This window comes from Drosophila willistoni, chromosome 3R, assembly GCF_018902025.1.
Source record: "Drosophila willistoni isolate 14030-0811.24 chromosome 3R, UCI_dwil_1.1, whole genome shotgun sequence".
In the NCBI taxonomy this organism is placed as follows: domain Eukaryota; kingdom Metazoa; phylum Arthropoda; class Insecta; order Diptera; family Drosophilidae; genus Drosophila; species Drosophila willistoni.
In genome coordinates this window covers 5,537,120-5,562,853 of record NC_061086.1, presented here as the reverse complement: position 1 = coordinate 5,562,853, position 25,734 = coordinate 5,537,120, and the positions used below count along the sequence as shown (strand labels likewise).

The following is a 25,734-nucleotide window of genomic DNA, read 5'->3' as shown; positions in this document are numbered from 1 at the left end:
CAAACGAAATTTATCAGCTATGCCGCCGCCGCCTCCGGCATCCTTTGTTGGGCAATAAATTTTTGCGCACTCACCGTAGGCAAAAGCCACACCCATCTCCGGTGCTGTCGCTTGGCCCTGAAGTAGGCATCTCTACTATAAATGGCATCGCTTATGCAATGCAAAGGCAAACATAAATCTTGGTTAAACTGCCTCCGAGGTTGGTGCAAGGAGCAGATTAGATTGGCCAAGAGGCGAAAGGTAAACAGCCACCAGCTAAGAGAGTCCTGCTGGAGGCGATGACTCCAGGCCACGCATGTCTTAAAGGTGATTGCGTGCCCGCCCACTTGCATGGCCTAGCTACGTCTCCCTCCTGCTCTCTCTCTTTATCACAAAACTTTTTATTTTTGGCGCGTTTTTCCTTTCCCATTTTGGTTGAGAAAGTTTTTTGCCTGCATTTCTATTTATGTGCTTGCCATAAAGTTTAGGAGGGACCATCAAGCAACAAACAAAGAAAAAAACAAAACAAAAACCAAGAAATATAAAAAAATAGCAGAAGCTGAGGCAGCGACAGAATGTTCTTTTTTTACTTTTTACGCGAGTGCGCGCCTAAAAGGCTGCACGCAATTTTTTCATTTGCAGCATGGGCGACGTGCGTGTCTTTGTGTGTGTGTGTGTGCTGGATGTGGTTTTGTTTGCATACAAAATTTGTGTACGTGTTATTTTAACTTTGCCACTTTTATGCTCTATATAATTTTTGTATCTTTTTGTTATTGTTGTGTGAGCCTGTATATGTATATGTGTGTCAGCAGAAAAACAACAACGCCAAGCAAAAGGAGACAGCAAAAGCGGCAAACAATTTCAGTAGCAACTTTAACACCTTTGCCAAAAGAAACAAAATACCAACACACACACACACACACAAACACACAAAGATGAAGGGAGACACAAAACTTTGCCATGTGGTCTTACAGGTGTTAATGTTCGTATGCGTGTCGTTTGCTGATAAAATGCTGAGTCCAACCAAAAACAACCAGCCAAAAATCATATAAAACTGAACATTTGCTTTCACATTTATATTTCGTTAAACACTCAGGGAAGAGGGCTCTTGTTTTTGCTTTATTTTTTTTTTTTATACATACATAACTAAGTTATATACCTCTCTTTCTCTCTCTATATATATATATATATATGTATATATGGTAATTTATGACACTTTTTTTTTATTTCAAGTTAATTTATACTACATACAAGTCAATAGGTGTATGGAAATCGAAACTTAGTTAAATTTGATTTAAAAGTAACTCAACTACAACTTAATCAATTAACTTACAATTCTAGTTAAACATACATTTAAGAATAGATATGTGTGTTACAATGAGGGGATTGGATTCGATTCTAAACCAATTACACTATTGCCAGATGTAATAAAGGTATTCCTGGCCAATTGAATTACAAAAAATACCCAAAAAACAAATGTAATTGATGTATTTGTTGATTGAAATGCTTTTTGTTTTTTTGTTTCTAATTGAAATGCCATCAGAGTTGACATCAGAAGGTTTTCTTTTTGAACATTTTTGCACTACTATTTTTTATATGTTTGTTTACACACTGAACTTACGCACAACTGGATGAATAGATGGCTTTCATTTGGAGTGAAGAGAGCAGGATTGGCATTAAGATTTTGTCGCTCAACAAATTTGCTAATTGAATTTCAGTTTTTGGTCACACATTGAAAGCCAGAAAAAAGAACTCACATTCCCATACAAGGACGAAAGTGGTTTCAACTTTTGCCAGATTGAAGGGGAAAATGATTTATTTTCACTAAATTCACCACATTTTTCTAATGCTTGAGTGTCGGGATGTATCTCTAAATCTGAAATGAAGTATATATGTATGTATGTATATATTTTTGCAGTTTGGTTTATCTGTGGTTGTTTGTTTTTTACATGCTATAACACATTTAGCCAATTTCGTTTGCCTTTCGCTTCATTTTTGTTTTATTTTTTTTGTTTGATTGAATGCCATCATGCTTTGAATGCGGTTGGCAATCGGGAACTCGGCCATCTCGTTTCATCTTAACTTATCAACTAAACATTTTACACTTAAAGTATACAAAATCACCGTTTATGCTCTGCAATTGCAATTGAATTGAATTGAATTGAAAACGAATACGTGTCCATTAATTGATCTAACATCTAAACCAGCAGCAGCTTAGGTAAGTTCTGAGCCCAATAGCCATTGGCTAGCCCGCGCCAGAATAATCGTTATGGTGAGCGAACGTAATAGTGTACTCTGTGAATGGCCAGCTGCACTCCGAACTGTATATATATATATATATATATATATATAGACGGGGGAGGAGATGAGAACGAGAATTAGTTATATGCATAGAAATACATGGCCAGGGGGGCCCATTGAGTTCACTCACCCAGCAGCATTGCCTCGCGATTGTCGATGATACCCGGTCGTCGTTGAAGGACACTCTCCTTGCCGCCCTTCCATAATACGGGTGATATACTGGCTAGACACTTGACTCGCATGTCGCCATCGTGAAAGTGTCGCGACTCCAGAGGCAACTGTAGGCCCAATGTCGAGGTGATTAGCCCGTGTTTGTGCACAATGTCGTTGTATTTGTATAGGTAGCGTTCGTCCAGAATCTGCAGGGAGATGAGACATATAAGAGGTTGTAGGAGAGTTCAGGGCTGTATTAAACTGTCTGCAATGCAATTTTATTAAATGCCAAGGGTTGACACACACACACACACACACACAGTCTCATGACATGACACTAGATGAGTGGAGACTGCGACAGGGCGTGTCAGACATGTCTAGCGAATGCTTCAAGATTGGGAGTGAGAGTTAAAGTCTATGCTATGCCGAGGGTTACAATTACAAGAGCTTTACAATTCCTCCCTTTCAATGTTGCTGCTGTCAGCAAAGTGCACATTGAATGGCGGAGCAGGAAAAGAACACGGGCCAAAAAGAAATGAGTACAGAACAACAAGAAAAAAATCATTTGCCATAAATAAGAAAAATGCGAGGAAAAGATAAAAAATGTGAAATGCTCAAATAAATAACTTGAACTTTTCTTTCAAGAGGCTACCCCATACCAACGCACCATCATCCTCTTTTAGGTTTGCTCTCATTCTCTCTCTCTCTTTCTGAAACTCTCTGTAGTGGTGTATTCGATTTGGTTTGGAATTGGGTTTGCGATTGAATGCGAACAGCACTTTGCCAACGAAATTGTTGCCATTTGTTAGTCGATTGGTTTGCCTGCCTTTTCTTTATGGTGTCCATAAAAATTACAAAGCTGCTGAATTTAAAACTTGAATTCAAAGTGAAAAGCATAAATTAAACTCGAGCAAAGGCATCAAGGAAAGCGCAGAGGAGAGTGAGAGAGATTGGGGATAAGAACAAACATGCTGCTACGTCCCAAGTCCTGTATCCTGGCAATAGTCTGGCCACAAGCCTAAAATGAGGGCATTTTAAATGCCTGTCGCATTCCAAGGCCTCCGACAATGCCTGGAATAAAATTTATTTCTACGCATGCAAAGCATTAAAAAGTCCTTTGAAATTTGCAAAATATTTAGTATACATATATTCTCGTTACTGTCCTATACACAAATGTGGACAAATATCCTCAAAGTCATGGGGGAGCAAGAGAAGGATGGATGGTTGGATCGAGTACAATAAGCATACGACATGTTGTCCACATTGGAAATGAAAATGTACGTTATTAAATAAACGTTCAACAGTTTTATCAATGCTAGGACCTTATATTTTGGTATGAGAATTGGCTCTCCCGCAGAGTCTGTGTCTACCTAGCCTTTTTTTTTTCTCTTTGTCTTCCCCCATTGTCGAAAGGCAAATAAACCGGGAAACGTGCCTAATCGCACTTATTGATTTTCCTTGTATTTATACAAAGTGGACAAGGCAAAAAGAGGTGGAAAATGCGGAAGCACTGGAGGGGATGTATGGTGGTTGGATGGTTAGATGGGTTGGATGGGTTGAGCGTGGAAAACGAACATGGTACAATGAACTAACTCGTACCTTAACGCCTCGATTCACACAATTTGAGTGCCATGTAGTCGAGAACTATGAGCATGGGCAAAAAGATGGGTTTGGGCCCGATAAAATGCAGTACGGACAGAAGGCAGTTGATTTTGCTGCTTCTTGCCCGCTTTTCTCCTATTTCGTGTTCCGGCCATGCCAGACATGTAACGAGCTTTCGACCAGATGGATGGGCCACCGTTACCCAAGCTACACCTCTTATAACTAAACCCAGCCAACAACATTGGGCCATAATAAAGTATGCCAAAGCCGAAAAAAGGAAGCAACGGCAACAGCATGCGGTAGGGGAAGGGCAAGAGACAGTCTATGGGAAAAAATGTTTGCCCCGTCTACATGATTTTTGTTCATGAAATAATTTCAAGCAGCCTTTAAGTCGAGGCTCCTCTTTGTCTCACTTCTATTCATCATTTCTGCAGTTCTCCCCCCACAATACTCTTTTTTTTGCTCCCTTTGCCCCACGCTCAATTCGTTTGTCTGCTACTGTTTGTTAGCAGCTTAAATATTTACTGTATGCATAATTTTTACATTTTTTTATCGCCGCTCTTACTGGTCCCTGATTAGCGGGTGTGAAGAAGGAGGGCGAATGCGTATGAATCGCATTTAGGTGCAAAAAGGGTCGGCCTAACTAAAAAAGCAAAAAAGGGTTGGCTGTAAAATGTTCTGTATAAATTTCGTGTTAACAAACTGAAAAAACTCACCGGCTGTTCATTGACGAACCACTGCAAATGGGAGGCTGGATGCGATTTCCCCGATGTACAATTTAAATATAAATTTTCACCAATTTGATACTGATATTGCTGTCCCCTGATGTGGGGGCCATCGCGTGGTAGAACTGCAAATAAGAAAACAAGGATTAACATTAAACGCTTTGGAGAATTAAGCAAATAAATTTAGTCAAATTTTGGTAAACTTTGTACATATATCAACGAACTACGACACTCTTTCTCCCACCCTTACAAAAATCTTCATCTATGGTTGACTTTTCGTTAATTAGTTGAAAGAAAAGCAGACCTAATGATGGCCATATGGTCGTATACTCATATGATGTACTGTCCTTCGACTACTACATGAATTCCCTTTCCGAAAAACCATAATAAATATTTGTTGCGGCTTTCGCTGGCCAAGTAATTTATTAACAATTTTTTCTTATTTTGCTCTGCAAATATTTGGATGGCACACACACAGGGAAACTGGTAGGGGGCCCAAAACCCTAAGGAGCGGATTGGGAGCAAGGGAACCAGAATAAAAGCGAGACTGGCAAACGTTTTTCAATGGAAAGAACCACATTTCTCTTTCCCTTTTCGCATTTTTTGTTCTTTTTTTTCTGCTTTTTTTTAGAACATAAAATACATACAAACCCATAGATAAAGCAATTCAGTTGTAAATGGAGAGAAGTAGAGCCAAATGGCGGGAGGATGGGGCAGTTTTAAAAAAGAGAAACAGGAGCAGAAACAGAAGCACAAACGAATAGACACACGGAGAGAGGACTACACAAAATATGTTGTAAGCGGCCTCGCTGCGGAAATATCCATTAAAATGGCATTTTAACTTATAAATCGCTAACGTGCTCCAATGCCCATAAATGCCGGTGCCTGTCCCCGCGCACACCCCCACCCAGCCACCCAGCCACCCAGCCATCCAGCCACCCATCCATCCCACCAGTTCAGACTTAATCCCCAATCCGCTCTGACCAGCGCCATGTTGATTTTACGCCTGCATTTTTATGTATTCCATTCCCACAATCGACCGCCCAATCCTCAAACCTCTGCTCTTGCTGCTGCTTCTGTGGCTGCTGCCCATTTGGTTTGTCAGCAAATAAAATAAATAATGCCCACTATACCGAGGAGTGTAAAATGTTTAAAACAAAAATGAGATAAAAAAGCGCTGGAAAAACAAAACGAAAACGAAAAACAAACCAGAATATATACGGAAGTTGCTGTTGGATTACAAAAATATGCTGTTATGAAACTAAGGCTTATGAATGGCTTTTTAAAAGCGTTTCCAAAGCAAAACAAAAAACTCTGCAAAATTCACATTAACCTACCAAAAGCAACAACAAACGAGACTGAAATTCACTCAAAGGATTTTCAAATAGTATTCTCTTTATTGGAAGAGAGGGAAGTGCAGTACCAAATTCTTTAAATTAAACGAAAAATAAAAAATGAAGTAAGTAAGTCGTCTCGCCGACTTAGGTATACCATACACCAGTAAGGCAAATATTTCAACTTTATTAAACAAATGCATTTTCACATGCTTCTTACAAGCATATCTTAGTATCTCGTTCACTCAATCATACGAGCACCCTAGCGCCCTCACCAGCCAACGGCCAACTCCGGCATTATGGAAAAACGTTTATATGCATAACTCGACTGTTTTTTGTCCGATTTTGATCAAATTTGATATTTTGCTACATATTAGTGTGCCAAATTTGATTGCATAAGGTAAAAAAATACGGGAGATAATCAAGTTTTTCAAATTACGGGGGCGGAAAAGGGCGTGGCAAAATTTTTATACATACAAAATGTGTGCATTTACTAAGCGAATATACATACCAAATATAGTGTCTCTAGCTGGAATAGTTTTTGAGATAAACGCTTTTTTTAAATTGCGGGGGCGGAAAGGGGCGTGGCAAAAATTTGAAATAAACTTGATCACTCTACATACTACACGAGTCTACATACCAAATTTGGTTCTTTGGCTCTTACAGTCTCCGAGATCTAGGTGTTCATCCGGACAGACGGACGGACGGACAGACGGACGAACGGACGGACGGACGGACGGACAGACGGACATGGCTAGATCGACTCGGTTGTTGATCCTGATCAAGAATATATATGCTTTGTGGGGTCGGAGATGTTTCGATCTGCCTGTTACATACATTTTGGCGACTTTAATATACCATTTCACCCTATGGGTGTATGGTATAAAAAGAAGCTAACTCTGACTGCACCGAAGTTTATATACCCTTATCTTGCGAACTCTTTCAAAATTGTAAGTTCCTTCACATTACGAGAAAATTCTCACTTTAATATTTTTTTAACAAATATTTAACAGATATTTCTCAAAGTAGGCTGTTCGTACGCTGGTTTTAATGTCAGCTATATCTTATTCTAGTCCGAGCCGTCGAATATACAAAAAGCCTAAATGCATTCTAATAAGTTCTTAATTGAGCGAGTGAAGTTAATAGCCACAGACTGACATAAGGACAGAAAGACAAGGCTATATCTGCTTGTGTTCTTGAATTGAACCATTTACAAGGGTAAAAGGACACAATATTGACCTATTTCTGAAAATATTTTGGTTCTCTTCAGTTACTCATTGAGAGTTAAGATTTAATTGTCAAGGTCTGCAAGGGTATAGAAATTTTAAATTAAAATCATTTATATTTGGTAATCGTACTGGATTCAGAAGAACATGATTTACATTGAGTATCCAGATGTGGTAGTAATTGTCAGCTGCCCCCTCGCCGTATATAGTAGAGCTTACGTCCAAATTGAATTGAATCCGAGAAGTTTTTTAGTGGCATACATGCGTAAAATCGTTTCCCTAACTATTTCAGGCAGAGTTAGGGAAAATTATCGAGCACAACAGTTGGCCACAACTAATATTAACATATGAGTGTTTCTTTTACAGATAAGAAACACAGGACCCCAACAATACCTATAAAATTATGAAATTTTTAAGCTTCTGAGATGCCTATAAAGGGGTTAAACTTAAACTGAAGTTACCATATGTACTATACTACCACAGATATCTGGGACTACAAATGTAGGATCATAAACAACAAATGTGAAAGTATTAGAAGCAGCAAAAGAAACAGCAATTGCCTAAATCTTAAAACGGCTTTATTGAAAGGATAACTTTTGAGTTGAAAAATTAAAACGCGGGAAACTCCCGGTTTACCAAATTTGACTATTGGTCTTCATAAATTTAAGGCACACTTCAGGAAAGCAGATTAAATACATATAATAATGTACTTGTACGTAGTTTGTCAGCTTCAGTACTAAGATGTGGAATCGTATATTTATAATAAGTTTTCATATTCATTGCTAGTTAATTTTCACTGTAAAGATAAGCTCGTTGTCTTTTCTTTCAATTTTAATTGCATAGCTAAATCAAACTTGTGTGTAAATATTCATTGAATATCAATGGAAATAAGCTCTTTCACATGGATTGAAAAATATCCATTTAATATTGTCGCCGATGTGGGGGAAAAGATTGAAATTTAATCTGCTCTCTGGTTAAACAAATACCATTTATTTTTATCCTGGTTTTTATTTTGTTGCTGGATGATGCATTTGTGTGTGTATGTAGGTATTTTATTTGTAAATTCAATATTTGCTTGTAATTGCACAAAAATTTCTGATCAAATATTGACTCAGTTGTGTTTGATTTTGGAATTTTCGGTTGCGCATTGCAACAAAATATTTGCAGCATACGAAAACGTGACTTTGAATTGATGAAAATTTACCCAATTGGTGATGATTCTGATGGCATTCACACATCGCTTTTTTCGGTTAAATATTCAACTAAGTAATACTTACAGACAATATCCAATCGTCCCTCGCCCTGAACAGATGAAAAGTTAGGCGCTTCGGCGGATACCTCGCAGCGATAGAGACCCGTGGAGTTTAGAGTCAGGCCACGCAGCAGGACGCGACTAGCATCAGAGAGTTCCTCCTGCGAACAGAAAAGGGCAAAAACAATAGCTTATTTTTAGCCTGTGTAAACATTGTGTATGATAGGCATCGACTACGAGTTCAATCGGGAGAAATGAAGGGAAAGCTTTGGCAGTTTGTTGCCATTACATTTCCCTTTGGCTTTTGCATTTTTCCTTTTAGTACTTACAATCACTCGCACTCCATCCACACGATAGCTGGTCTTGGGCGGACGCGCCTTTGGCACATAGCGATAGAATTCCTCGTTGTCCTTGTACCATTTGATGGCATAAAGCGACTCGCCCTCCTCCAATGGCTGCTGCTCCTCTTCTTCGTCTTCTTCGTTGGCGCTGTCATCAAAACTATCCTCGCGCTCAAAGCTGGGCACATAGGAGACAGAGCCCATGTTGGAATTGAAATTGGAGTTGGCATTGAATCCACCATTGTGCGTGCTGGCCCCGACTTGGGCCCCCAAATAGCCAGAGGCTGCACTTCCCCGATAGACACTGTGCCCATAGGGCGATTGTTGGGGTGGCATCTGAGCTTGACTCTGGCTTTGATATTTCATGGGCTCCTGATATTGCCTCATTGCCATGGGCTGCTGGCGTCGCTGACTGTGCGGACGCGGTAAACGCATTCTTCCACGGATCGCTGCCTTTCTACTCTCCTCATCTAAGGATTCGGCGTCTACATAGTTGAAATCACTGCCATGATCCTGATTGCGATCGGGATGATGATGTGTATGACCATGACTCACTGAGTGATGATGGGTGCGATTCAGTTCGTATTGGCACTCGAGGAATGCGGACTCGCCGCGCAATTTGTAGGCGGGTATGGAGACCTTGATCATGCGCAGGCCTACAGCCAGACCTAAGAAAAGAATAACAACAAAGTATTGAAATCAATGCAACTTGCCAAATAAAAATCAATAGACCAAGAGACGCCGAAAGATATGCTAAACATATTTGCATAAGCTGAGTTTCTGAGACATGCCGAGCGGATGCCACGGCGCCAAAAACCCAACGGCAATCCTCAACAACAAGAGGAAAATATTTCAAAAGGAAAATATATATGTATATACCACCAACACATACATATAGATATATTCATGTATTATATGCACAGTCAAGTTTTGTGGAGCGCGCAAATGTTCCGTTTTCCGCTTATCGTTTGCTTGAGTAAAGTAAAATTTGCATAATTGATTTGTCCCTTGGCCCTTTTAAAGCGAAATATTCTAACGAAATCCATCATCCCCTGGATTGCCTGGTTCGGCAACTAACAATTATCGTTTTAATTAAAAAAGGCAAAAGGTTTTTTCTGTCGAATTGCGTATTTATGAGTGACCATTTCAAAAAAAAAAAAAAACAGAAAAAAAAAGTTTTGGGTGGAATTCTGAATGGAGCGGTCCAATGTGTTATCATGTGTTAGCCTCAGCAGGGCTAGAGCTATCTGTTATCCTCTGTGGCTCTTGGTCGTAAATATTAATAAATGAGTGCGTAATCGGAGCGTAATCCTTTGTGAAATTACGACTCCGGCAGGCCACAAATTATGAACTGCCTTCCCACACAACAGGAACAGGATATTGGGAGGCATCCTTACTGTTGCTGCTGCCGCCGTTGCTCCTGCTGATGTTGCTTTTGTCATTTTGTGTTGGACTTAAATAAATACGCCGTTTAGCCGTTTATTCAGCGACTGTTCACTGAGCGTTAAATTAGAATTTCCCCTCAGCCACACACACACACGCCGACACCCACACACACACAGGTTTTGGTCATAAATGTTTTTATAGCCAACCAAATTGCCCCCACTCTGACCAATAATTGTTAGGTAAAACTTGAAACCTTTAACAAAACCGACTTTAACAACATTGTGAATTTAAATTGAATGAAATTGAATTACATCAGATAGACAGTCTCTGATGTGGGACAAGCTGAAACTTTTACATTTCATTGCAATCTTCGAACAGCCAACGGAATTGGCTTCTCTATTTTCTGGCATACCCCTGAGGGCAAGTTGAAAGTGAAAACTGTTTGAAGTGCACACAGAATGTATACGAACGAATGGCTTGACTTATCTTGGCCATCTATATGGTGCAAAGGTATTTATTGATGATGTCTCATATAAATATATTTCAAATTCAATTAACACTAATTGCATTTGAACATTAATTGGGACACAAATTTTGTGATATTCTCAGGCTGTGTGGGCTTTAATGGCTGGCACACGTAATCTAATTGGCCAATTTATATGAGTACGACTTTGATGGACGACCTACACCGAAGACACCGCCTTCAAACCTGGGCTCTATCTGTGCTCTATGCTGATGTCACGACACAGTTAGCAAGATGGCAAAGCCAACTGAGTAATTTTAATAAAATTAAGCAAAAAGGCCAAAGCAAGGATTCAAATACGTCCACAGGGACAAAACTAAAGAATGGCAACACAAAATCAACATGTACACACACACACACACACGCCCACCCAAAGCACACACATACACACAAGCAGAGTAAACACATGTCATTTTGGCTACATTACAAAGTATCTTAATGTTAATTAAAAACAACAAAGTCACATCAGAACAAAAAAGCAACTGAACATTCTGGGCACATAACCAAACTGAGCGACTGAAGGCGAAAAGACAAAGCATTGTTACCCTGTGAGAAGGACGCCCGAGGCGAAGAAGAGGACGATGATAATGGTAATGAAAGGCCCATACGAAAGAACAAACAATGGTTGAAAGCTGCATAAAATCAGATTAAATTGCCAACAAAAACAAAGCAAAACGAAAAAAAGAGGAGAAGAATTGTAGGTAATACTGATATCGTATGCACAGCCAACCAAGTATTTGGCTAATTAAAGACCAGACTTTTCCATCCATTGCAATGGCTCACTGTGTCATGATGTTGTTGCCAACAAATGAATGTCGACCTACATACAAACATATGTGCATATGTATAAGTAAAGAAAAGTGTGTATGTCTCTCTGGATTAATTTGTCTGATTTGTATGCCCTTTGTTACCAATTGTTGAGAGGGGAGGCGAAAAAAAAAACTAGATTGGTTAGAGCCCAAATGGCATTTCACTCTCACAATTATGCAAATTAGTATCTGTGGGGCAGCAATGTACTTAAATTTGAAATTGAATATGCATAAGCAGCAAGGACGAAGAAATCATTTAGTATGCATAATAATACTGTTCATTAACGCATATTTAAGCAGGTGAAGGAGATGCCAAGTTACCTGCCTACAGACAGGTCAGGCAACTTTCACGGACCATAACTTAACTTTTTCCAAGTGGGTAGATGGGCGAGCGAGCGAGCCAGCGGGCGGGAGTTTAGCATAATTCGATAAAATTGGTAAACAAAATAGACTGAAAGTGGAAGGCCGAAGAAAAGTGGACGAGCAAACACAATCAATGGAATAAAATGAGAAAGAGAACGCTAGTGGAGTGGTTAGAGGGGTGGAAAGGAGAGAATAGACTGAGATGGGTGAACTGGCCCACACTTTTGTTGCCAAATAGCGCATAATGAAGGTCGCCATTAGAAGATAAGACAAGCCAAAAATCAAGTGAAATTGTGCGGCAGCTCAGTGCTCTGTGCTATCAATTCGGCAACGGATACCGATGGTATGGAAATGGAAGGCAAAATGATGGCGGGCAGGACATGCGGCTTAAACTTTACACCACTAATGAGTTTGCGCCTTCACAGCAATTATGCGCCCCTCAGTCAGAGAGGTTCTCAGAACCAAACTTTGCTATCTGCTAAATCATTTTCCTACTCTTGCTGTCCAACCTGAATGGGGAATGAATGAAAAAGTTGCCAACAACAACCGGAAAAAAAAAAGAAAATGTCAAAATGTCGAAGAGGGGACAATCCTAGAGATAGGAGAAACTGGCGATAGATGGAAGGGGAACAACGCCTTTGTCATTGATAGTCGAATGCTGGGCAGCTCATTAAGGACTCGTCTATTGTTCTCGTAATATGCTGTTGCCGATGTTGTTGTTGGTGTTGTTATCTCATTTGCGGTGTCTAGACTTCATTAAAAATTCTGAATTTTCAAGTCCGTTTTTATTTCTTCTTATTTATTTTAGTTGTTTTTTTTTTGTATTTGTTGTTCGTACGCCTGATGAATATTCATTTTCGGCATTGACAGTTTAAACTTTTCTTAATGCTGTTTATTAATTGCATTTAAAAAACAATTATTGTGTGGGGCTTACTGAATTTTTAACCACAACAAAAGTTTGCTGTGGTGGAAAGCGTTTCGTCCTTGTGCTAAATACGCCAAACAATAATATTAAAGAATAAAACTAGCAAGCAAGAGACAGAGAGTGAGCGTTAAGCAGACAACAGCAGGAGGAGGAGGAGGAGAGGTGTGGAAAAAAAACAGTAATGAAAAGCCTTTGGGATAGTTTTAGTTTAGTTTATACTGCAACAAAGGCTAGCCTTGCCGCAGCCTGAACCACCACCACAACAACAGCAGCGGCAGCAGCCGAGTCCTTCAAACAAACATAGCCAGCAAAAAAGTATGCAACAGTTTTCAAAGGCAACGAGAGGTTAGGGGTAAGAGAAATACTCATACGCCTCGTTGCCCCGACGCGATTGCGTGTGCACTTTTTGTTGTTGTCATTGTTACTGCTGCTACTGCGTTTGTTGTTGTTGTTGTTGCTGTTTTTTTTTCTGTTGCCATTGCTAGCAGGCGACAACAGCAACAACATGCAAATCTGTTCAAGCGCTTCTGATGTATTCAAGTTGACACAAATCTGGCGCAAATCCTCGCACACACAAACAAACACAACTCTAAACGACTCTGACAAGGCGAGCTGAGCGTTCGCATATCTGTGTGAGTGGGTGTGTCTGTTGTGAGTGAAACATTTATGAATAAAATAGAAACAAGCAACAAGCATCAACAGCAACAACAGCAACAACAAATGACAAGCTAGTAACAAGCGAGCAAAAAAGGCGAACAAATTAAAAGCAAAATAACCGCAGGTGACGGGTAAAAAAAGAATGAAAAAAGCAGAGTGAAAGAGTGAGTAAAATAGTTACCAAGTTGACTTGTAATTGGAAATGAAAAGTGGGGACTGCGCCACAGCTACTTAAAGGTAAATGAAATAAAAAAGATCTCAACTAAGCGAACTGAACTATCTGAACGTGAAGATTAGATCAAAGTGTTGCCCAGGCAACAGCACTCTTTTTTGTTCTTTTAACTTTTATGGTATTTATATTTGTCGAGCTCTTATGTGTGCACTTGAAGGTTAGTCGTTTTCGAGATTATTCGAGATTTCTCTTGTAGCAAATCTGCAGTCATTTGCCACACAAATCGTTGCTACCCTCTCGCACACATATGTACATACATATGTATGTGATGTACGTGGCGGGGGGAATTGAGAAAAATTCCAAACTGACAGCTAACTCAAGCATATTAAAAGTCTTGAAAATTGTATTAAAAAAATTATCATGTTTTATTTGGAATAAAAAACCGAAAATTGCCAAACACAAACTCACCTCCCCCCACCACCCACCGCCCTATCTCACAGTGAGAGTAAGTCCGACTCATTTGTATGCGCGCCGCATGTGGCACACAAGAAAAATAACTGAAATAAGTGAAACGAGCAGGCGCTTTGTGGATTGACGTAGGTAAGTTGATAGGGATTTCTTTTCTCGTTTCATTTTCTTGTTGTTGGGTTGCCGGCACGCACAGAAAGTTACATATGCCAAGCTGGCTATGGGCGAGAGCTCTATGTGTGCGTTGGGGTGTTAAAATGCCACAAGTGACTTTGTTCAGCAGTTACAATTTGCTTTTTATTGACTTGCAAGGTGTCGAAACGAGCAATCAAGTGGAAATCGGCATGCCCCGCTTCATCCTCTCTAACCCCGACCATCACATCCTTTGGCAATGTATTCGTAAGAAATTTTGCACTTACCTTGCAGCAGAGAGCAAATGAGCAGCACAATGATGCGTATATCGTTTGTGTATTTCATGTTTACAACATAATATATAATCCTTTATGAAACGATAATGATGACGATGACGATGCCCTTGCAGATGCTGATGATGATGATGATGATGACGCCTCCTTTTGTGCACTGTAGAAGTTTCCTGTGACTCTTTTTTTCGGTTCTCCGTTATGTGATCCTTTATAAGCTGTATGTGTGTTTGTTTGAGTGTGTATTTTCTTTTTGCTGATTTAAGCGTTTTTCCTCTTTCCGTTTCACTGATAGTTTCTTGGCTTAGTCTTTTGATGCCTTTGTTTACGACTGTTGCTTCTCTTGTTGCTGCTGCTTCTTCTCATTTACACAGCTTCTTGCATTGTTCTTTGGTTTCGGTTTGTTTTTCTCTGTTTTTCCGTTTCCTTATTACTTTCTGCAACTTTTCGCATAAACTTGGCCCATGTTGCCATTTATAAGTTGGCTCAATTCGATAGGCATGACTTGGTCTTGCTCTCGTACTCGCTCTCTCAAATCTTTAGTCTCATGTGCTATGGACTGCAACGGCCTCATTAAATTCAGCTTCAAGTCATTCAAAGTCTGTGCAAAAAAGACAATAAATTACTTTTAATAAACTTGGAATGCTTACAGTTGGGTAAAAGTTATGGCAATTTATGTAAATCCATAATAAATGTGACTTGTAACTTATCCTTCTAAAAACTAGAACTAGAATCCATGGGTACTTAAAGGCTGAGCTCAAAATATATAAATTTTGCTTTTCTTACTAACGACAGTACAATTTATATTTTTTTTTTGTTCATCTAACTGAATAAACAGTGGCGGAAAAACTATAATGAATAGAAAAACGAATACGAGTACAGTTTCCCCATCAATGTCATCCCTCCGCCTTCTCATCTTCTCCTTTCCATGTGGGAAAAGCAACCACGACAGCAACCTCAATTTCGTACTCAGCCAAATGAGTTCTGTTTGCTACTGAATTGAAAGGACATTTTCCTCTCTTTTTTTTTTTGCTGATTTATATTGATTTTCATAGAGGCAGCCGCTTAGTTGACTAACGTTTAGAGCTATTGTTCTTTTGTTAACACTTTGCCCATTGAAAAAATGACAAATCGTTATGGTAACATGTTATATAAATATACGGGTATAATATCTCTGATCTTTTTTGCGGCAATTCGCATTGATTTTGTTTCAATCAAACAGATGAAAAAAAAGGAACTCGTTTAAGTAAAATTAAGTCTATTTATAAAAAAGCCAAGTAAATGGCCAAGCCAAATATAAAAGGTTAATGTATTTCCGTATGCGTGTGTGGGTGTTTCTGATGTATTTGTGTTGGCGTTGACAGGCATTTGGCATATGCCACAGCTGAACTGAGGTCACAAGGCTAAGTGTGTCCTTTTTTTATGCAGTCCTTAAACATTTCACCAAATCAAATTACAAATTCATTTATAGGAAACCAAACAAAACAAAAAAGAAAATCTGAGCGAACCAAACTAAAACAAAACACATTTGGCGGCAAATTGTCCAATATGAAAATATATGGAAAATAAAACATCATCGAAATATTGTATAAGCGGATTTGGAAAACTTTTTGCTATCCTGTAAGAAAATTTGAACAGAAAACATGGCATGAATAGATTTTATGTGGAAAATAATATTGCCATTAATGATATTTCAATTAACTTTATTCTAATCTACCCATTCGCCTACTGAGCATCAGGAGCTTACTATGTAGGAAACCTAAAATGCCCAAGGACATGTGCTTTGGCCCTGAGCCGTCAATGTGCTCATGAAATGTGCATAAATCAAAACGAACCAGCAGTTCAGCGGGTACGCGGCGGAGGCTAAGAGTGGCGAATAAAGAAGCAGAGGGAAAGGAGCAGGGAGCGAGGAGCAGATTTGAAAAGCGACGGCATCTGGCAGTCCGTCTTGTGGCTCTTAAAGCTTTGAAAACATTTGGCGTAGCTTTGCTTTTAATGAAAAATGAAGCTGAAATAATCATAAAAACAAAAAGGACCTGCAGACTGAAGCCAGAGAGGCAGGCGGGCTATAACGGAAATGTAAATGCCAAGTAAACTGTGACGACGCTGGCATCATCATCATCATCATCAGCATCAGCATCATCATCTGGGTGGCTGCCTATTCTTTTCGCATTTGGCACTAAACTTTTGGCTTTTGGTCCTACTCTCTTTTTTTCTCTCTCTCTCTCTCTCTCTCTCTCTTTTTCTCTCTCTCTGTCTTCCTTCTGTTGTCATTTTTTTGCTTGGCTTTTTTGTTTCGTTTTTTGTTCATTCTGTCCACATTTGAAGACGAATTTGTCTGCAGAGGCAAGCCCAGCCCACTACCTCGTCGCTTCATTATGCGTACAACCAGGAAAGTTTTGGTGCTCCCCCGCCCGAGTCTTTCTATTCCATCCTCTGACCCATTATCCCTTGTGGAGTTTGTTTTGCTACGCAAAGTGCTGCGCCTGCGATTATGCAGCAAAAACTTTTGCAACGCTTTGCCATTTTGCATTGCAAAGCGCGCGGCAACTCAAATTGGGTTGCTCAAGAGTTGTCAGCTGGATTGATGTTGGCTTGAATGGATGACTGGCTGACTAACGGAATGAATGAATGAATGAATGAATGGATGAGGAAAAAGTGTCGGAGCTTCGGTGCTCCGGAATGAGAGATGCAAGCATTTTTCCACTGCATTTTCCCTTGGCAAAGTTAGCTAATTTTTAAGTTGCTTAAATATGTGCAAACATTGCACGACAAATGTAATTCGTCTCTTTGGCATTGTAAGCGCCCTCTCTCTGTCTCTCTTTCTCTATCTCTCTTACGCTTGCTATCTTTTTGTCTGTCCCACCAACTTAACAAAGTTTTCTAGTTTTCTGGCGTCTGCGGTTGCATCGGTCTTGGTCTGATATTAGAATGGAACTTCATGCCACTCCGCCGCGAACTTTTGCCAGTGCAATGTTTGTGGGTTTGTGTTTGCTTCCTGCATCCTATACTCTTTCCTTTTCTCTTGCAATCTTTTTGTCTCTATCAAGAACTTTTGTTACTGTAGAAGTTATTAAAGCTGCAACCGCACTTTATTATTGTGCAACAATAAAGAAAAAAACAAATAAAAAAAAGTATAAGCAAACAACTCGAGCCACAAGTTGGGTCCTCCTTCTGCACCCTGCCGCAGCGTTGAGTGGAGTTTTATGTTGTTGTTTGTCTTGTCTATTGTTGAAGAAGAGTTTTATGGTTCTGTGTGTGTGTGTTTATTTTGAGGGTTATCATTTCCAGCTTCTAGTACATAATAGTTTATAAATTTCTACAAATGTTTTATTTTTGTATTAAACTTTTATTTTAATGCAACCTTCTGACCTAATAAACCCCCTTTCTACCTCTAGGTGGGGTACCATGTATCTGGTTTATTATTGTCAAAATGTCAAATCGTTACTAATTTACACACACACACACACATGCAAATATGTTCACCTGTATGTTGTGTGTATTTCATATTGATTTTCGGATTGACCCCACACTCTGCATATAGATTGTATATAAATTGTCGAATTGACAAATAAACAGGGACAGGGGCAAGAGTACACATTGTGGCCAATGGATAGAAGAGCCACATCTGTGGGTGTTGCATTACCATTACCAAAAATCGCATTAAAATTCAAAAGGGAGTATTGTTGTTGACCCTAGCCGTCTCTGGCATAAAGTCAAAATGTTTGACATTTAATCCAATTAAAAATAAATTTTACATTAGCGCTCAAAGCGAAATTAAATGGGAGCGCAACGCAGCTGCACAACATGTAAAACATCTGAAACACCTGCAACACTCACACTCACACTCACCCACACACACACGCACAAAGTTGGCAGTTAATTAAAGTGGCACGAGCTGAACATAATCCACATTAAGTATACATTTAAATAATAATGATAAGGGAGCCCCATTCGGCTTATGATATTACATTACATAAATAAACTGTTGTGGCAACTAAATTTCCAAGATTACTGAATAACTTTGCTTATCCTTTCTATTTATAACTTGTGCGTTTAGCTAATGCTAAAACTATTATTAAGGCAATATCTTAGAGTCTTTAATGTTTCAAAAGAGGTTGCTTAGTCTAATACGATATATTTAGAAGTTGCTAGCCACAAAAATTATATCTACTAAGCGATTCAAACACATTTTGACGCAGTGGTCGATATATGAGAAAAATTAGTTCCCTAAAGTAGGCAATACAATAGACAATTTTTACTTTAAGGAGTAAATGAAGTGCGTTGATTTCACATATAACTCATTGATTTCAGTACAGACTATTTTGTAATAATAAACGAGAGAAATTGTAGTTGCAATAATATTAAAACATGGCACAATTTGACTTGAGGTTAGAGTTTCAGTCAGTTGGCTTTTTCAGTCATAAGGATATAAAATATTTGGGGCATAAGAGCAAGTTTCCATTTTTTTTATTACTACTACTACGTATGTGTGTGAGAGCCTTAAATAATAATAACAAAAATACATTTTTCTCTATCATAAACACAAATCAAGTGTCCTTTTGGTCGACAGTATTTTTAGAAATGGCCATGAAACATCTTGCAAACCGCCGCAGACTCAATCTCTGCTAATCTGTCAGATACTTTATGACTTTGGCTATATGTTGAGTGTGTGCGAAAGTTTGTGGTCTTGCAATTTATTAAATGACATTTTCGTATGGCATTCGACAACAAAATTCATGTGGCTAACATGTGGCAGCTTATTGTTGGACTAGACCAGACACTAACTCCACACTAGAACGAGGCGAAGACAATTTATTGGACATTGGTTTTCAAATTTTATTTTCCATCTGCAGACATTTTCAATTTCCCATATAGTCAAAGTTTAATCAACAAAATCAAGTCTTTTTGAACATAAAATTTTGATGGCTGCTAAGTTCTGTCTACATTTCGATCACTCACCGATGACAAAATTGAACAATGCCGATTCATGGAAAGCAATATGATGAGTCTTATTATAACAACGTTCACTTTGTTCTTGCAATTTCATAAACAACATTTCTTTTGATGTCATTTTGTTTTTCTTTTTCATTTTCATGTCCTTTGAATAGAGTGGCAAACTGATAAATGGTTATGAGGACTGCGGGCAAGGGAACATCTGAGCATATTTTGTGTTGTGTTGAAGTGGCTCACGTGCTGCAAATAAAATGAGTTTATGAGCGAAGGGATAAAAACTTGTTGTCATGTGGCAGCGGCGCAATGGGCGTGGCTACAAAGTGTTTATAGCCTGTCCTGTTGATAGTCCCTAACACAAATTAACCACAACTAACCACATTACAAATAAATTATCATTTTCATCGCATACATCACACACACACACACAAAAGCTAATGAGTCAAAATTTTATGTGGGTTACGTAGGGGGAGTTAGGAAACATAAAAAGGATGTGTCTACGAGTGTGTGTATATGTGTGTGTGCTAAACATTCAACATTTTGTGTCAATATATTTCGCAGTTACATACACATTTTCCACACTCTGAGGAAACTAAAATAAACGACAACTGGAAAAACTAGCAACACAAGAGAACGGAGAAAGGGCAAACTATGAAATTCGTATGACATAAAAGTTAAATTTTTAATGCCAGCATTTTTGCTACTCTCTGCGTGTGGTTTCAGTTGATTCAGGTGCCAGGCACATAAAAAATAAATGATCAAAAACAAAAAAGAATTGAGAGAAGCATAAAAAAACCAAACGAAAAAACGCAACAAAAAACGTATTCACGGCTTGGCTTGGTTTGTCTCGTCTTGGCCAAGTAGCGTAAAGGCAAATGGAAAGCCATGGCAGGCCGCAATTGTGCGGCTTATGTGAAGGCCGCGACAAAGGCTGTGGCAGCAAAGGCAGAAAGAGAGAGCAAAAGAATCTTCCACATTTTGTCACCCAGCCACGTAACTTGCGACAATTTTTTATGGCAAACAAATTTTGTTGTCTTTTAACCCAAAGCAAGGGAGTGAATCACAGTATACAGAAAAGAGGGAAGGTGGGCAGATGGCTGGTTGGGTGATAGGAACAGCATGAGCTGGAATTTCTCACAACGGAAGAGGAAATGAAAAAGTACTTAATATGGCACAAAGGAAAACTCAAAAGCGGCTACAAAGTGAAAGTAAGTGGAATAAGTGAATGAAAGTGCTGAAAGCAAAAACATGAATAAATATTTCCACGAAAACTTAAGACTTGAAAAGGAACATTGACATTAAATGTATAATTAAGTTTAACCAAACTCGACCTTTTTTCTCCCATTCCACGCAAGCTGCTTGCTGCTTAAGTCCTATTAATACATATATATAAATAACTAGTCAAAGTTAAAGCTTTAGTAGAATGTTTCCAACCACAAGTTGCATTGCCATGGCAATTGTATTGGCATCTAGCGACTCAATGGAATTCCATTCATCTCCACCGTTCAGTAACACGATAGCAAAATGTTCAAAGCTTATTTCTACCTTTCCTGCAGCTTCTGCAGGGTATGCTACTCATCCGGCTTCTGCCCTCCGCCAAAGTGTGTACTCTCCCAATAAACTTTTGCGCGTGAGCGTCAAGTGAAGTCAAAAAATTAAATGTTATGCGGACGATTTGTTGGTTATGAAAATGCCTTCATGTACATCAGACAGCCAGACGGCAGAGGCACGCCAAAATAAAGCCATGGCTTCTGTGCGTGTGTGTGAGTGTGTGCGTTGAGCTTGTAAAGCCTTAGGGCAACGGTGCGTATGAGTTATATGTACATACATACATATATATGTATGCATATATAATTTTTGCGTATGTGAGTGGCAAGTTTTATGGCTGCGTGAAGCGTAAAATAAATTTTCCATGTGAAACAAATCAACCTAAAATTGATTGGCCATAAGAGAGAGAGAGAGAGAGAAGGAGAGAGAGAGAGCGAGAGCGAGAAGAGGAATAGCATAAATATTTGATTAATTAAATTACATTCAACTCATCAAATTTAAAAGCATATAAATATTTGATTAATATAACTCCATAATTAATAGAAAACTCAATCTACACCAATTACAAATTATATTAAGTTACAATCCATTGTTTAACTAAGTTTTCTCCATTATTTTTTTTCAGCAACTTCGCTAATAAGGGTAATTTAAACATTTTTAGACGTTTGGTTGGGGCATGTTTAAGTTAGTAAACCACTCTACTTTTCAACTATTTCAGAATGCTTTTGTTTTCGAAATATATAATTTGAGTAGAGTTCATAAATGGGAAGCCTGAACCGACAGAATTATAAATTACCGCGCAAATAAGTTTTTACACAATAATTTAATTTGTGTGTTAACATTGCACATTTCATGGGAAATTGGAATTTCCAGAAAAATCAACTGGTCAACAGATCTGAGCAGTTCTGAAAGGGGCGCAATTTTGTCCGAATCGAAATTGAGTCGGTCAGAATGTAAAGTTATTGCAGATTTTATTATAGAATCCTTAATATTATGGCTTTAAGATATTGTTCTATTATATTTTGTTATATGTTGGAAAATATTAGTGGATGATTTCGTTCCAATCATTAATTTACAAGAATTATTCTTAGTAGCCAGTCAAAAAATGTAATGTGACAAAATCAAAATGTAGCAGTTAAAATGGCATTAAACTGTCCTCGGTTTTCGAATGTTTTAAATCAATTTTTTATTGTTGACAATAAACGACAATTAATTCGATGTAAAATTTGTGTCTTAAAAATTAACGATTATAAAAAATTCGTTTTAAACATATAAAACCTGAACAGAAAATGTATCCCAAAATAATTATAAAGTAATTTTATAATTAATTTAATTAATTAAGTAATTAATTTTACTATAATAGATATATAGTGGCAAATTGTTCGAAATCTTAGTATTTTCTATCCTAACACCGTTTTTAGCAGTTAGAGTCAGTTGCGTCATGCGCCGGGAACAAAACTTTAAACTTAATTCAAAAACTGAGAAAAAATACAAATTTGATGTGTGTCAAATACAAATCGGACTACACCGTTCAGTTTTATATTTTCATTTACAAAATTTAAAAATTTTTTTTTGTATTGTGATAAAATTGTCTGAAAATACCTTAAATATTGGAACTCTAGGCAAAGGACTTTCATTAAGTCGTAACATTAAAATCTTCAATTCTAAAGAGTTTAAATCAAATTTATTCAAGTCTTTAAAAAAAGGAAAACTAAGAGTAAGCTCCACCTACACCTTTATGCCCAAAGGGGGGGAAAATGTTTTTATTAACCACTTTTTCAAATGAGGTCAACGAATTAAGGTTTGTCACACCTGAATTATTTCATTAAAAGGGACGCAAAAGGATAAATTAATGTTGGCGAAGAAGAAATTCACAAAATTCATGGTCTACTATTTATTTGTCGATATCTAGGCTAAGGTTGACCTCTCGCCCAATGTGTATCTATCTCTATTTTCTACTCTTCGGCTGACTGTCTCTTTCCAATTTACCCATGCTGTTTTGGTTACTTTCACATTTTGTCAACTTATTCGTCGACTGACTGTAAAACAGAATGTTTAATGTAGAAGCAAAACAACAGAAAGTGAGCCCAACGACCAAGCCCATTGCCATTGTTGTTTATGCCGGAAATTAAACGCACCGGCAAAAGGAAGTCTGCCTTAATGTACTAAAGTGAAATAACGTGTAGGTAGGCACTCACCCCACCCCACTTCACCCCAACCCCACCTTCTACTTGCTGACAACTCTCAACTACAACATGGACGGAATGTAGCAAAAACAGAACGAAGTGAAAAGTATCTTGATGTCAATTGTCTGTAACAATTGTCAATTCTGTTCATATAAATTCTTTATAAATCGAATATTGGTCGATCTATATAGTTATGCCATATAGCTTCACCTACATCCAATGCTGAATCACTTACTTTAAGATTTTCTTTATTTCTGCTTCCTTTTTTGAGGGAGGAAAAACTTTTTTGGCCCTGTTCCTGGTTATGCCAATCATATGGGGAAAGGCAAAGACAGAATTATATTTTGTTTTTTTAACAGCGATAAAAACTTTCTCCACGAAAAAAAAGGCGATTCGCAAGAGACAAGACTGCTAAAAAATGAAGGCAAATAAGTTTAAAGCACGCTTTCTGGGCCAAAATCTTTGCTGCCAAAAAGAGGAGAAAAAATAGAAAAAACTAAGCGAACAACATATAATTGGAAAACTTTCAACGATGCAGACAGAAAGAAAAAGTGTGAAGAAATATATTTAAGTGGCATACAAGAAATTGAAAAAAAACAAAAACCAAAAATAAATCGAATAAAAGAAGCAAAATTGGAAACTATAACTAAAGCAAATAAACTAATTGAAAGGACAAGGTGATGCCAGTTACTTAAATATTGATGGAATTATTGAAATGTCAATTACCTTTCAATGGCTAATCGATACGAAATGGAAAAGGGAATAACATCAATACATGTACCTAGATATATGTATGTATATGTACACATGTATAATATACGTGTAGATAATTGTTACTAGTGGGAGAAGGTGGGAGCGAGTGTGAGCGTAATAAATATCATACGATGCATAATTCAATTGAGTTTTATGGCTGCATTGCCACGCCTCATGATTTACACTCGATTGTCGACTTTGCATATATTTTCAATTGAATTTTAATTGAAATTATGAGGATTCGGCAGGAGCAACAGCAACAGCAACGGCGACGCCTACGACATTACCAGTATACCAAATTGTTTGCCTTTGTTTTGCTTTTGTTTGCCTAAGCAGGACCCATGATTTCAGTTGCGGTTAGATGGAGGCAAAGGCATAGGTCGAAGGGTGTACGTTGTTGAGTGGGCGGGGCCAAGCATTTAGCTTATTAGAATATGTATTGTTTGCCCAATAATCCAGCTCACGCAATGTTATCGACCCCCAATGGGAATTCACTTTGAGGCGCTGTTAGTTTACGGGGCGACGGCGGGAAGGTCCTCGTAACCAGAGCAAAGTGGGGTTAAAAGTCAAATACAGATGGCCCAAGGATTGGGTCGCCCACCACCTTGAAAAGGGAATTGGGATTTCAATTTTGTGGCGGACTGTTGTTACAACAATTATAATTTAATTGCTCTACTAACTTCACATTGTCTATAAGCAAAACACTGCTCAATGATTGACCACACATACCCAACAATTATTTTACACATATCCAACAAATCTTTCTATACATTATATTCTACAAAAATGCGAGTTCTGTCTTTTTGAGTACGTATATAATATGTACATAAATAAGTAAATACAGTGAAACCTCGATATAACGAATCTGAGGGGGATCGCAAAATTATTCGTTATATCTATTGATTCGCTATAGGTACTGAAATGTAAAACCTTAGTCCTTTCAAGGGACTTAACAAAAAATTCGTTATATTGGGTTTTTCGTTATAACGAAGTTCGTTATATCGAGGTTTCACTGTACTTTTAATGTGTATATATAAATTACTTTCATTTGCTTTTGGACCAATTTCCATATCAAACAATTTCATTTTCATATGTCTCTGTGTGCCTTTAATTGGATTTTTGTTCTTCTCTCTTTTTTTTTGTGGGGGAGGGGGCAGGATGGTATGGAATTTGTTGTACTTGCCTTTGCCGTTTTACTTCTGTTTGTGTTTGAGTTTGAATTTGTGTTTATTAATTCCAGAAATGAACTCTTTGCCACACTTTTCTAGCATATATCCATAAGTATGCATATATCTACATATGTGTATATGAATTACTTTATTTGGGACTCACTTTCTCAATTCTCATTTCGCGCTTTACTCAATTCTCTTTTGCAGTTTAACGACAGCGACATGCACTTTTTTGCCACCTGACATGCAATTTATGTGAACTTTAATTGAGGTAAAAAATAATAAGGACTCGCCACTAATGTTTCATTTCACGCCTGCTGCTTTAGCCGAAACACGAACATGCCAACGTGAACGGATACGCTAAGGATTAAGCGGGAAACACAAATAATTTGCCGCAGCTCGCGTCCTTGCCGTCACTCGTACCGTATTCAACTGAAAGGACATGCGACATGTATATGAACTGGTTTGATTTGTTTGCTACTTCGGC

The 25,734-nt window shown here is 38.2% G+C and overlaps 1 protein-coding gene across 1 annotated transcript; it reads right to left on the bottom strand.

Moving 5' to 3' along the window:
- Positions 1 to 1,352: 1,352 nt before the first annotated feature.
- LOC6651573 lies at positions 1,353 to 25,684 on the bottom strand. The gene is made up of 7 exons (XM_002072917.4): positions 25,411 to 25,684; positions 14,636 to 15,239; positions 8,902 to 9,581; positions 8,598 to 8,733; positions 4,752 to 4,885; positions 2,411 to 2,639; positions 1,353 to 2,300 (listed from the first exon to the last, which is right to left on the bottom strand). Exons 2-7 carry the CDS (start codon positions 14,691 to 14,693, stop codon positions 2,194 to 2,196), a joined length of 1,344 nt encoding a protein of 447 aa, XP_002072953.1. The 5' UTR covers positions 14,694 to 15,239; positions 25,411 to 25,684; the 3' UTR covers positions 1,353 to 2,193.
- Positions 25,685 to 25,734: the final 50 nt, after the last annotated feature.